Below are 14335 nucleotides of genomic sequence, written 5' to 3'. Positions count from 1 at the left end.
TTATTACTTTCAAAAGCATTAAGATTATATGAAAATATAAATATAATCGTGATATATTGTTTTCTATTTATAACACTATAACAATAATTTTGAAGTTGAAATTAAATTAAGCATTAATTTATAAGAAATGGATTTTCGTATCAATTATACCTTCGAGTCTCGTTTAAACACATGACTATAAATAACGATAACTATAACAGTCTTATTAAAAGGCCCTAAGCTCTACGTAATTGGGCCACGCGTAATTTCTTTCCCACGTCACATTAACGAAACGAAATTTATACATGTAGTTGTATAAGAATAAACGTTGACAATAAAATATTCATGGCTACCCAACCCGAAAGTGTAACCCAGTGTCACAAGCACGTAAGTGTAACCAGGAATCGCTCCAAAAACTCGGAACCGCGCTTCGTAAAAACTGGAATTGCGCTTCGGCTTGCGCTTCCGGAACGCTTCCGTACGGGACGCGATTCCGGCCTAGGATCCGGGGGGGGGGCGCTTCCTGCAACTATGGTCCTCACCATCAACTCTTGATCTGGCATGGCCCCTATGGAAGTCAGTTGGTCCCGAATCTCCTTCAATCTACCGAGGAAGTGATCTATCTGCTCCCCCTTTTGCATCTGGTATGACCATAGTTGATTCTCAAGTAACATCTTCCTCTGCACGGAAGTACGCTGGTACAACTTCTTCAAAGCATCCCACATTTCCTTTGTCATCTCCTTCTCGGTAATATGTTGGACCACATGATCCTTGACCCCATCAAGGATGATGCATTTCGCCTTAGCTATTGCCTCCTTGTACTTTTCATTGTCAGTCGGGTCAACTGGGATAGCCACTATTCTCAAAGCGAAGGCCTTGATGTGATGTCTATCTAGAATGGACAGGATCTTGGCCTTCCATACCACAATGTTGGACGCCCTGTCCAGCTTGTCCCAATCCCTCATTCCATTCATGGCCATCTCTCTGCTCCTCCTTTCGACTCCTCCAAGCCTCTACTTCCCTCTAGAAGTTCTCTCTTCGACTCCCTCTGAGTCGCTACTTCCCGTTTGGAAGTTCCCTGCTAGACTCCCTCTGAGTCTCGATTTCCCTCCTTGAAATCCGCCTACCAACCATCGAGTCGCCTCTCTCTGATCTCCTATGCACCCGCAACATTGATCCAAATTCCTTGGCTAGAAATACGCCTCGGTAGCGAATACCTCTACCTTGGTTTTGCCCCGTTAGGTACTGTTCTGCCCACAACACCCCACCAACTTCACTCCCTGCAATCTGCCCATAATTTTGTATGCCCCAACAACTGAAGGACTGAACCTCTAGGCTCTGCGCAATCCCGACACTGGCTGAAATGCTCCCCTACCCAACTACGTCAACCCTCTTGGTCTCTGTGTGGCTCTTCATGAGCCTTTTCTACCCTTCTCAGCCTCTACGCTAGCCTCTCTCTGGCCCGAATTGATGACGCAGTACCTCTGCATCAACCCTTCTCTGCTGTTTTCTGCTAGGAACAACTTCTGTCACTCGGGATAGTTGTCATTGCTGCAAATGCTCTGCTTCAACTCTCCTGTGATAAGCAACCACGCTCTGATACCATGTTGAAATTCCTAAGTATTACCCGTTAGAAATTTTATCTGTATTCTCTGGTTTATTTCTCCTACTTGTTAATTATGAACAAGTTATTTAAACATATAAATATCAAAATAAACACAATACTGTCTCAACCATCTACAGATCAATAGCTGAAAGAAATAGCAAACACACAAGTGACACTGTTATTTTTGGACAACTTATCCCTAGAAAAATCCAACTTGGGAAAACTGGTGCAGCAATTATGAGGGTTTATTTTATTATGCAGTCTATCCTTGAGTACAACTGGGTGCCAACTGGCTCACCTGACAAAGAAAATAATCCTGCAGTAATACCTCTCTATTCGAAAGCAGATATTCAGAAAATCTTCCCCACGAAACCCTCTCCACCAGCCTTTGAAACTCAGCGTCGGACCACCTGGTCTCAGCGTTAGCCCTCTGAGGCACTGCGCAACTTCTACGGCCCTCTGCGTCACTCCTGCTGCCTTATGCGTGGATGGCGCAAGCCCTTCTGGCCTCTGCATTGTCTCTGCTGAGCTTTGCGTGTTCCCTTTGGCTCAGTGTTTGCCTCTCTTTGCTTCTACGCTAGTCTCTCGGCACTATCTCTACCTCTTTGTCCAATACTCGCTGCCCCTCGCTGCAACTGATCACTGATTCGACTTTTCTTAGCAAACCCCACTCTAGAAAATCGAATGACTGATCATTCTGGTGTGTTCTCCAACTGACCCTCAAGCCTCCTCTTATACTTTTCCTGTTGGTCATTCAACGGTCGAGATTACATCTCTAATCAACGGCTAAGATTAGATTTGGCTTGATTCATGTCATTTGGAACCTTCTAACCTAGTTTTATAATAATACCCATTAATATTTTATTTTTCCTAAGTTTAGACTTAGGAATTCCATTAAAAATATTAATTATTTTAATATCTCTTAAACTGGGAAGAATCTACCCAAACCATTTAGTCTTTCCACCAATTTTCATGCTTAGAGCACATCCGATGCTACCCCAAATCAACACGTGGTACATGAGGTGCCCCAGCCTTGATTTTTCCACCCTTCTTTATATGCCTTTTGCGTTTTTATGATTTTATTTGATTAGTTGCTTGGGGCTCAAGGGGTTAGAGCATGATGTATAAGATATAGCAGTGAATTCCCCCTTTTAAGGAGGAGCAGTTCATCACCTACCAGGGATTGGGACAATCATGGGCTCCTATATGATGAAGACGGCTCATAGAACCTATATGAACCAGGGTGATGGCAATGATGATGGGGTAGAGCTCATGTATTGGCTTTTGCCCACATGCTAAATGTTTTTGTCCCGACCATCTTTTGCATTTTGTGGTACATTTTCCTGTTGGACGTGGCTATATATGCTTATAACTTTCTTTTTAGTTGCATCAACCTCCAGGCTTCATTCAAGGCCATGACCCAAGGTGTGGGCAAGGGGAAGGGGCAAGCTAACCCTATGTAGACTCGGGGGAGGAATGTGGACCCAGGTGGGAAAAATGATGGATGGGGTAGTAACAAATGGAAAGGGGGTAATAATAGCGGATAAGGGAGCGGGACCACACAACCAAAATCGGGGTTTCCATTGAAATACCATCCCTAGAACCAAATGGTCAATCAAAGAGATCCCACGGGACTAGAATACAAAGTTAATTCCTAAAAGGGGTCTAGGGGTCAGAAGCACAGACCTAACCCATTCTCCCCTATTAATCCATGCCCAGAAGTGTCCATGATAAGAAAACTACAATACTCAATTTCCAAATGACAAGGCATGCCTTTAGATTCGAGAGGCCCACCTTCAAACATACGATCATGGAAGATGGGTGAGGGACCACATGGCTGACTCAAGTGGCGGAGAAAATGGCACAATGAGCTAGTTGGTGGCTGCAAGGGGTTGTTGGCTTCCAGCCGAGGACCATCTTGGAGAAAAAATTCTCCTAGGGATACTATCCACAAAATGGTGGGTAACACATCTGAGGGTGGTAGCTAGTACTGGGGGTGAGCTCCGTGCCCACCAACTTAAAAAGCTCCTACGAGAATGCCTCCATGAAACGACTGTCTCTATCATTGACTATGGTCTTGGGAAGACCATTCAACCAGAAGACCTCCCTGAAAACAGCTGCGCAACTTGCGAAGCAAAGTACCTGGCAATAGCAAAGAAATGGGCATACTTCGTCCACGACCTTGCACCATGGGAATTCCTGTGATGAAGTCCATCGAGATACCCTCCCATTTCCCTTCCGGAATAGCGAGCGGCTATAGTAACCTAGCAAAATGGGTCAACTCCCCCTTGTTCCTTTGGCAGGCCTCACACTCCTGCACATGGCTCAACACGTCCCCCTTGAGGCCCTTCCACATGAAACGCTCTTTGACTGCCCTGTAAGTCTTCAGGAACCCCTGGTGTCCTGATAATGGTGAATCATGTGCTGCATGGAGGATCTTCTCCCTCAACTGTGAACCAGGTACCAAATATATGCGCCCTTGTAGTAAATGACATTGGCCATCACCCGGTAGCGCTCATCCCCATGAGTACCATCCAGGATCTCACATGCCTGTTGATCCTTAGAGTACTCCACCAAAAGTTGTGCATTCCAATCATGGAAGATGCTCATGAGTGAAAGTTTTGCGGGCCTCCTGGATAGGATATCTGCCACCACATTATGCTTGCCCTTGATATACTCTATGTCAAAATCGTAGGCCTAAATCCTTCTTACCCACTTTTGTTGTCTATCATTGAGGCCTTCTGCCCCAGAAAGTGAAGACTGTTATGATCAGTCTTCACTCTAAACTGGTTTCCCACCAAATACTATTAGAATTTGGCCAATGAATGTATGATGGCTAGCATCTCCTTGTCATAAATCGAATACTGCCTCTTATGACTAAGGAGCTTCCGACTCTCAAAATCTATTGGTTGGCCTCCCTGTGACAATACAACACCAATGCCCTCATTTGATGCATCACACTCCAAGGTGAACGACTGTGTGAAATCGGGTAAAGCCAACACCGGACAATTGCTCATCACCTCCTTGAGGTGCTCAAATGTTGTTTGTGCCCTGTCCGTCCACGTAAATGCCCCCTTCTTGGTCACGTCTGTGAGGGGTGCCACTAGATATGAGAAGCCCTTTACAAACTTCCTGTAATAAAATCGCCTCAACTCAGTCACGTTCTAGGGAACTGGCCAGTTCTGGATGGCTCTAATCTTTTCCTCATGCACCCGCACTCCATCCTCCCAATAATATGCCCCAAGTAGAGTATCTCAGTCAACCCAAACTAACACTTGGATAGCTTTGCACAAAACTGTTGTCCCTCCAAAATATGAAGCACCTCCTGTTGAAATTTCTAAGTCTAACTTGTTAGAAATTTTTCCTACACTATCTGGTTTATTTCACCTACTTGTTTAATTACTGAACAAGTTATTTAACCATATAAATACTGAAATAAACACAATGCAGTCTCAACCATCTACAGATCATCAACTGAAAGAAATAGACAAACACATAAGGGACACCGTTATTTTTGGACAATTGTCCCCAAAAAAACCCAACTTGGGAAAACCGGTGCAGCAGTTCTGAGGGTTTTATTATTAAGCAACTTTTCTTGAGTACAACTGGGTGCCAAACTGGCTCACCCGACAGAGAAATTAATCTGGCAGTAATACCTCTCTTCGGAAGCAGATATTCGGAAAGTTTGCTCCATGAAACTCTCTCCAACATCTCTCTAAGGCTCTGCATCAGCCCTCCTGGCCTTTGCGTCAACCTACAGATTCTCTACGCTGCCTCTTTGGCCCTCTGCATCACCCACGCAGGCCCTCTGTCCCTCTGTGCAGTCACTTTGGCCCTTTGCGTGGCTCCTACTGGCTCTGCGTCTGCCTCTCTGCCTCTGCGCTGGTCTTCCAGAACTATCTCTGCCTCTTTGCTATGCACTCACTGCCCCTCGCTACAACTCTGATCACTGGTTCGATTTCTCTCAGCAGACCCCACTCCAGAAAATCGAACTGACTGATCAACTTCGTGTATCTCCAACTGACCCTCAAGCCTCCTCTTATACTTTTTCTGTTGTGTCTTCAACGGCTAAGATTAAATCTCTAATCAATGGCTAAGATTAGATTTGGCTTGATCCATGTCATTTAGAACCTTCTCACCCAGTTTTATATTAATACCCATTAATATTTTTATTTTCCTAAGTTTAGACTTAGGAACCCATGAAAAATATTAATTATTTTAATATCTCTCTCACTGGGTAGAATTTGCCCAAACCATTTCTGGGTCTTGGAGATCTCATGCGCTTTAGCCTCTCCACCAATTTTCATGGCTAGAGCACATTCGATGCTACCCCAAATCAACACCTCCTCTACATGTTGCAGGTGCTCCTCCCACGTCCTGCTATAATCAGTATGTCGTCAAAGAACACCAGCACATAGCAACGCAACTGCTTGCAGAACACATGGTTCATGCAAATACTGGAAGGTAGCAGGTGCATTGGTTAGCACAAAGGACATAACCAAAAAGTCGAAGTGGTCGTAGTGACATGTGAAAGCTGTCTTAGGGATGTCCTGATCCCTGACCCAAATTTGATGGTACCCCGAACGCAAGTCTATCATAGAGAAGTACTTGGCTCCTCTAAGCTCATCTATGCGGGGGATGGGGTACCAGTTCTTCGGCGTCTTCTTGTTGAGGACTTTGTAGTTGATGCACATCTGCAACGTGCCATCCTTCTTCTTCACCAGAATAACTGATGAAGCGAAGGGACTAGAGCTAGGCCTAATATGCACCAATGCCAACAACTCATGGATAGCCTGCTCAACCTCATCCCAATAGGCCTTTGGATTTTTGTAAGGGGTCATAATAACTACCTAGACCCCCGACTCTAGCTCGATAGTGTGCTCAAACCTCTTGTAAGGTGGTCATCCTTGTGGGATATCTCCAAATAATGCTAGGTACCTATCTAGAATGGCCAAGATGTCCGCATGTGGTGGTTTGGGCTGGCCCCCTGCATCAAATATCCTGAGCTGCACGACTCACTCTATATCCCCATGTCTCAAGTCTGCCTCCATCCTATGCGCTGACACTGTCTGCAAGGGGTATGAGTACATGCCTCTCAACAAGACCATCTTCCTATCGGGCCCTGCAAACTACATCTCCAGCTTCTGCCAGTCAGTGGTAACATGCCCAAGGGAGTATAGACACTGCACACCAAGCACCGCATTGGTGTCTAGGACACTAACTACAAATAAATGGTCCATCATAGAATAGTTCCCCATCACCACTGTCGTCCCAGGAACGTATCAGGTGCACTGCATGGTACGGTCTCCAGGCACCACGACCGAGAATCCCTCAAAGGACTCTGTGCGTATGCCCTTCCTCTCCACCATCTGGGCATCTATGAATTGTGGGTGGCCCCACTATCTACTAGCACTGGAACATGCTGCCCCTATACCGTGCTGAAGATCCTCATCGTAAGGTACTTCACCACTCCCCGAAGTGAAGCGATAACTCTTGTTGCTAGTAGGAAAGGAGCTCTTCCTAGTGGGCCTCCTCCTCCTCCTCCTGTCACTAGTGGCTCATCATCACTCACGCCTAGATCCTTCTCTATGTCATCATCTGACTCACTATCAAGAACACCTCTATAAAGTGTGCCTTACACTTGGTACACTTGTGCCTTGTTGCCCATGGCTGCTAGCAAGTGCAACACAACTTCCTCCTACAAAGGTCCCTCCTAGCCTCATCGTCCAACTGCCCACACCCCTGAATATCTTGTTGTGGAGGAGGTCTAGTGTCCCTTCCCCTCTACTAGAACATAGGTCTAGTGGGTATCTGCGCTCTGGACCTGAGAAGAGCATCTTGCAAATCTCGTGTTGTACCTACTGCATCTTGCAAAGTGGTGGGCCTGTTGGATCTCACCAAGTCCCTCAGTGGCTCTGCTAACCCTCCAAAATAAAAAATACCCTCCTAGCTTCTGATAAATCTAGCACCATCACGGATATCCTTAAGAAATCAAAGATAAGGTCTCTACACTACCAGTCTGCTTGAGCCGCGTCAACTCCCCAAAGTGCTCCTCAGGGTCTCTCCTCTCAAAGCGCTCCAGCACCCTTCGTGTGAAGTCCTCATAGGCGATAACACCTACATGCCCCATAGTGGTCAACCCATGGAACCACCAATCCTGGGCCTCTCCCTCCAAGTGTAAAGTGACAATCTTGATTGCCTCCACCTCTATTATTTGGTTGATCTAGAAGTAGACATCTAGCTTCTCAACCCACACCCTGGTTGATCTCTTAGGCGAACCATCAAAATTCGGATGGAATAACCTTCCCACTATGCGCTGCAAATCAGTGCCATGCATGTAGCCTCCCCCACTCGGCCCCTTGCTCCTATTATTACCCTTAAGTTGGCAGAAGTCTTTGAAGGTAATGGCCTCTCTGAAATCAGCCCCATATGATTGGTACTCCACAAAGTAGTCTCCCATGGGCATGTCCTCATACACCTGCGGCCCTCCTACACCGAATGCTAGAAATGTGGGGATAGTCGACCTAGGTGGTGCGTTGTAAATGTGGGGCATGTTATGTGGGTTGGTGGCCTGATGGTGTGAGGTACCCGAACCCTCTCCCAAATGGATGTCACCCCGGATTTCCTTACCCTTGTTGTTACTTTTGTTGTGTTGTCTCAACTCACCAATGCCCCTAGATAAGTCATGGATAGCTTTCAAGAGGCTTTGGGCAAATTCGTCCTCTTTCTTCTCTTTGTCATTCTGATTATCCCCCATATCTGGCTCCTCAACCTCTTGCTCAAGGGTTTTTGGATTAGGGGTAATCTATAGTTGTCTTTCCTTGCTTTTGTACCTCTGCCTCCTGTATGTGATATTATGTCTATCCTTTGATGTCATAGACTGAAGGCTTCTCCCATAGGTTGAGCTAAGACTATGAGCTCTGATACCACTATAATAATTCTAAGGGAAAATTAACAGTGATAAACAAGGCATTCAAGGTACATGCATCACAAAATTTACACATAAAACTAAATACCTAGAAATACCCCAAAAACTGCACCAAATTGAGCCATTTTCATTATAAATCAGATGGGATACAATATAAGTATGGAATGAATGCACCTGGGCTTGCCAAAGGCGAGCTAACAAGTTGCAGGTGATGAAAACAACTACCCAGATGCTGGAAAGATATCCCCCTCAATGTTCTGTGCTGGCCCTAGAAAAGCTGCACTGTTGGCTGGAAGAATCTGTTGTTTGACCCTCTTTTGGTGCTCAAAATTTTTTGGCAAATTAACTGCGGTCTCCTCTCAAATAACCCACCGAAACCCAAAAGGGTTTGGCCTATTTCAGACCCCCGAAATTACCCCCAATTTCCATGTGTTCCTCCAACTACTAGGTAATTCGACCCACCTGGAAATGACCCTGCTCAGCTCCTCCGAAATGATGGTAAATGTTACCAAAACTCCCATCCGAATGCCTCTCCAATCTCTAGCTCAACTCACCCTCAAATGTGCATCCACCCAACTCCCACGTGTGGCCCAGGAATAGCCCTACACGGGCCCACGCAACTCTTGAAATGGTGAGAATGCTACAACCAAAACCCACAGGAGTATGCCCAACCAACAAAATATTCAGCAAAAAGTACCCTAATGCTCTCCCAGAAAGCTCAACAAATACGCTGCTCCACAACCAGCTCTCCTAGGAAGTGTGTATTCCGGTTCCCCTTACTGCAACCAATCTGTTGTAATAAACCCACGAATTGCCTGAGCAAACAACTAGAGAAACTCCCCACGTAGTCTAGATCTCCTCCTTGGGTTGGCACTCAAAGTCCACCGAAGGTAGGGTGACATTTTTGCATGAAAATCTCATGTGTTGAACAACACTAGCAGAGTTGGCTCAACAACTCAAGCGTGTTAGATGAGTGTAAATGTCAAAGGTTCAAAAGCCCCAAAATGAGTGCTTCAACTCCTATTTGTAATTTCTACCCCCTTCTTTCCTTGTGGGCTCCACCCCATCGAACTTCCTTCTTCCTCTCTTCTCTCCAAGTAGAATTCTCCAAGGGGTGCGTATTTCCTCATGGAGTGGCCCCCACCTTCCACTGGCTCCACGATTTTCCCTTTTTCCCTATAGTGGGTCCCTTCTCTACCAAAAATTACTTCTTTGGATTTACCCACTTTTCCTAAGTTGTGACCCAAAATTTTATGTACTTAGGCAAAATTGCAAAATTGGTGTAGGTGCTTGGTAATTTTATGTAGAGGGAACATCACATTAACAGTCTCAAGGTCTATTATTTCTCCCAATACTAGTCAATGCGTGGGTGGCTCTATGTCTTTTTAGAGCGTAACCACTACTTATTTGTCATGTGAATGAACTAGTTGTTTCAACTAACATCAAACTTTCAGCCTTTGATATTTTGAGTTTGATGTGGTTTGTGGTCCTAAATTGATATATCAATCAAGAGGAATATTGTGAACTAGCTATAAACATTTAAGAAATGAATTAGAGTTGTTCAATATCTTAGTAATAGTATAGAAAGATCCATATTTATGCACATAAGCACATCGGTAGCCTATATTTTGATTGTGAACAAATATATATACCTAAGAGGGGCAAGCCCTCTTAATTCATAGAACCTTGAAAAGTTTAAAAAATGCACAATCAATAGATTCAAATGATTTTTCTTTTTGGTGCTTTTTGACAAGAGAAACAATGATGATTCAAGTGATTTTTTGCACTTTTTCTTAATATTTTGGACCCTAAATGGATGGGAATTTGTAGAAGCTCCTTACCTGTCAAGGAGATTCTGGAAGCTCCTAAAGAGACAAGGAACTTCTACAAGATCCCAAAAAAAGGGACCACCTAAATCAAGCTCTCAATAAGCTCCTAGAACATTTCCAAGCTCCCAAAGAAGCTCTCAAGAAAAAAGGAAGCATTTTTGACAAGCTCCAAAGCTCCCAGGAGTGGGCACATGTGAGTTATGAGCTCCCCAATACTTGGGAGCAATATGCATGTTACTATGGTGTAACTGTGGTTAAGATCAATTTAGTAGTCCCTTAGTAGTCATTAATTTCATTTATAGCTCACCTTCTGTTGACGGTTACATCCCACATGGTGGTTAGTAGGTGGACTTTGTGGTCCCATGCTTTATGGATTTGGGGGTAGATAATTTAAATCGCACTGTTAAATCCCATCTAAATCCTAAGACTGTGGTATAAATTCCTTTAAGACTCTTAATCATTACTATTTATAAACTCCTCTTAAGAGTCTAATTGTGACATTAGATTGGTTATTTTTGTCAACAATCCAACCAATTAATAGTCTGTATTTTTATCTTCTGATAACCATTTTAGGCATTGTTGTTCAGTTTTTTCAAGGGATGCGGTAGTAAAAAGATTAAGCACTCACTTATGTCATAATACGACCCAATTAGTCCTTTTAGAATAAAAAATGAGTATTTCAACAAGAAAGCAACCCATTAAGCTCATAAAAGATAGTTATGATCTTATTAATAATTGTAAGTTGTTACCTTATAGGGGTATGCTCTCATAGCAATGCTAGCGAAAAGTTTGTTAAGAATAGGAATGCGATCATTGACTAAATCTTTTAAAATTTCAATTTCATACGAAGAGCATGCATTGGTTCTACTAGTGGCCAGTGATAGATGCAATATTATATCATTTTAGTAAATTCTTAACACTGTCAAGCTGTGGATGTTCTGGTTCTTCGAAATGCTTTCAGAAGTGTCATGGAATTTGAAAATTTAAGTTTTGACGGGCCTAAAATCCAGAATATCTACTAAATCTGAATAGATAAATCTGGAGTTTTCTTCCAAATAAAGAAGTATGTCGATCTTCCTTGACGATATAAAAACCTTTCAAGGAACCATTTATATGGTTTCCTAAATGGTTCATGCAATTTTGGATACTTGTGAGTTCTGAACAGATAAATTGCAAGAGCTTTCTTCTTGGCGTGTGTGTATCGTCATTAATAATATAGAAGCGCCTTTTAACATCCCATTTTTATGGTTTTCTATATGACTTGTAATTTGTCAAACTCAAGTGAGTCAACTATTTTTCAAATGAAAACTTGTCTACAGCTAAGGGTTTCAATGAGAATCAAAATATACAAAAAAACATAGTAAAATTTGTGTTTACCAAGATCATTGCATAATGTGATATAATGGTGATGATCAAGCATCCATAGTGGTAAAACATACCTAGATCATCTTCATTAAATAGCTTTGCAACGTCTTCGTTAACATTCCTGTAATGAAAAAATGGAAAACATAACAATGTTCAATGTCAATTTTTTTTTATAGATATTTGGAGTCATTAAAGTCAATGAAGATATGAAACTAGAGACATACCTTGTATTAACAACATGTGAAGTCCTCAAGTGATTGTCCAAAATTACACTTGTGTCTATTGGTGAACAAAAACAGTCTGGGAAAGAATAGTCCATTTCATAGGTTCCATCGTGACAAGATGTATTAGAGCTTTTATTAACTCTTCTCATATTCAAGGAATATAGGTTGTCTTCAATAGATGGAATAGTTGGTGGCAGTTCACAAAAGATAGATTTATCAGGAAACATGTCCATTTGTTGGTTTTCATCCTCCCATCCTGGACAAGATTCTTCATGGTTAGCTAGAAAAGTCAATATTCTTACTATTAATAAACATTAAACAAATAAAACCTTGAAAGACAAGAAATCATTAAACAAAGAAAACCTTTATTAATAAACAAAAATAACAACAAGAAAGAAACACAAGGTGGTGACGTAAATAACTACTCGCAATTTAGTTAGTGCAAGAAATTTTTGGATAGAACTCGGGACATTGACCCACATGTTATAAGTTTATAACAACATTGTAAAGAGATGACATGCTCCACGGTAGCTAACCAATTGTGTGTTTGCTTATGTAACTGACATTTGATGCTTATGTTTCTCACTATGGATCTCCTTGAAGGGTAAGGTCTTGACTCTTGAGTGATGCAAATTTAAATAAGGCCACAAATTTTAGTGCCCCCTTTGTTGTGTGATTTTTGTTTTCCTTCAACAACTAACCTAATCTGAGATCGTTAATATCCCAGGATTTAATTTGATGAGCTTTTCTGAGAGAGGTTTATGACGTATAATTTCTTCTTTAAACCCAATCAAAACTTATGCCTTTACATCATAAAATTTGCAGCATAACAAATATGATTTGCAGTAAATCTTAGAAATGCGACAATTGCAAAAGACACAAGAAATGGAAATAATGAAGCTTTATTTATTTACTGAGAAATTTAAATATAAACCCTCTATAGAAGATAGCTGCAAAGATGGCCATCAAAAGATCTGCTACAATGTTGGATCGACCTCTGAAATAGAACTAAAATCAATGAACACAACTATGAATTCTGGATGAATTCACCAAGGGAAGAGATGGGTTCTCACCCTCTCTCACTAAATCACCCAAGCATTTCTGTCCCGAGGCTACAGAAGCAGAGAACTAGGTTCTACAAACCACACCAAAGGCAAATACTCAGATCCAAGATGTCACAAATGATCTCGTCCTCCTTTTAAAGGTCTGATAGATAGATCTCCAATTTTCTAGAGGTATTTTACTTTAATATTTTATTATCATTCTAAAAGCTCCTCCTTGACTTTATCTTAAGTGAATTTTTAATTTATTTAAGTCACTTTTGGCCCTTTGCCCTTAATTAATTTTTTCCCTTTTTTAATTATGTGACTAATTAAAGTCACTTTTAATCTAGTAAAATGGTAAATTGCCCACAATATTTTCTCTAGCCATTGGAAGTCACTTCTTAGCATCTTATCCTGTAGTTATTCTCATTTGGGTTCCAACGAAGTATTACACTAAGGTGTTTCATCAAATATTCCTCCCGGAATGCCACCCTAAGCATAATTAATTAAGTTATGGTCAATAATAACCCCAGTTTACGGGAATTATCAGAAAGAAATGGAGCCAAAAACAAGTTGTGTGAAACTGCTCCTGATGATGAATATGCCAAGTGAATGTCGTCAGATCCCATAAAACCACTCATAACCCCTCTAAGACCCTTGATGATGTCATCCTGCTCCTGTGGCCTAGTCACCACATACCCTGGAAATCCATCTTGGGTGTACTATAGAGGAAACTGAAAATGGAGACATTACAGAAACATATACTAATTGTACTTCACATAAGTGCATATACATTCACATCAATATGGATAGTGAAAAAGGAAAACATTATATTAATTACAAATACACAATGCTCGCATTGATCTATAATTTGCTTTGGATATTCCAATAGCTGAATTGTTACAATAGATCTTATGTTATGATGGACTTCTTTAATTTATTTAATAAATGAGGAGAAATCATTGGCACAATTGCTATAACAACATACACCAAGAAACATGCAATTTACACTCCAGAAACTCATGAAGGTGAAAATTCCAAAATTAAAATGAAGTTGTGCCCCTATACCTTATTTGTTCACAAGGATAATACAAATTACATAGGACAAACTCATTGTGGAACTTTAGAGAATTGTAGTATAGCATTCCAAATTGCTACAACAAAATTCTTATTCCCTATACTATGCTCTATGTCAATTTTTTCGATGTACTCTACTTATCTATAGAACTTGTGGCCCCCTCATGAATTTAAATGTCATGTGAATCTCCTCTCCTCATATTTAAGTTCCTCAGTGTCTCTTCATTACTCTCACCAAGAATTCATTCAACTATCCATGAAACAATTCCTTCATCATTGTAAAT

General features: G+C 41.8%; 1 protein-coding gene across 1 annotated transcript in view; it reads right to left on the bottom strand.

Annotated features, from left to right (window-relative positions):
- LOC149158122 (uncharacterized) overlaps positions 1-14335 on the bottom strand; it is a 430324-nt gene that overhangs the window by 72014 nt on the left and 343975 nt on the right. Inside the window, exons 10-11 of the mRNA XM_089436138.1 lie at positions 11932-12187; positions 11782-11828 (exon numbers count right to left, since the gene is read on the bottom strand). Coding sequence (XP_089292264.1) covers positions 11782-11828; positions 11932-12187 — 303 coding nt within the window. The remainder of the gene's footprint in view (positions 1-11781; positions 11829-11931; positions 12188-14335) is intronic.

The sequence above is a fragment of the Pinus tabuliformis genome, chromosome 5_2 (genome assembly GCF_031772625.1).
Source record: "Pinus tabuliformis cultivar Carrire ecotype Pingquan chromosome 5_2, CPIR1, whole genome shotgun sequence".
NCBI classification, from domain to species: Eukaryota; Viridiplantae; Streptophyta; class Pinopsida; order Pinales; family Pinaceae; genus Pinus; species Pinus tabuliformis.
Note: the sequence above shows the minus strand (reverse complement) of the source record. Positions and strands in the feature narration are given on the sequence as shown.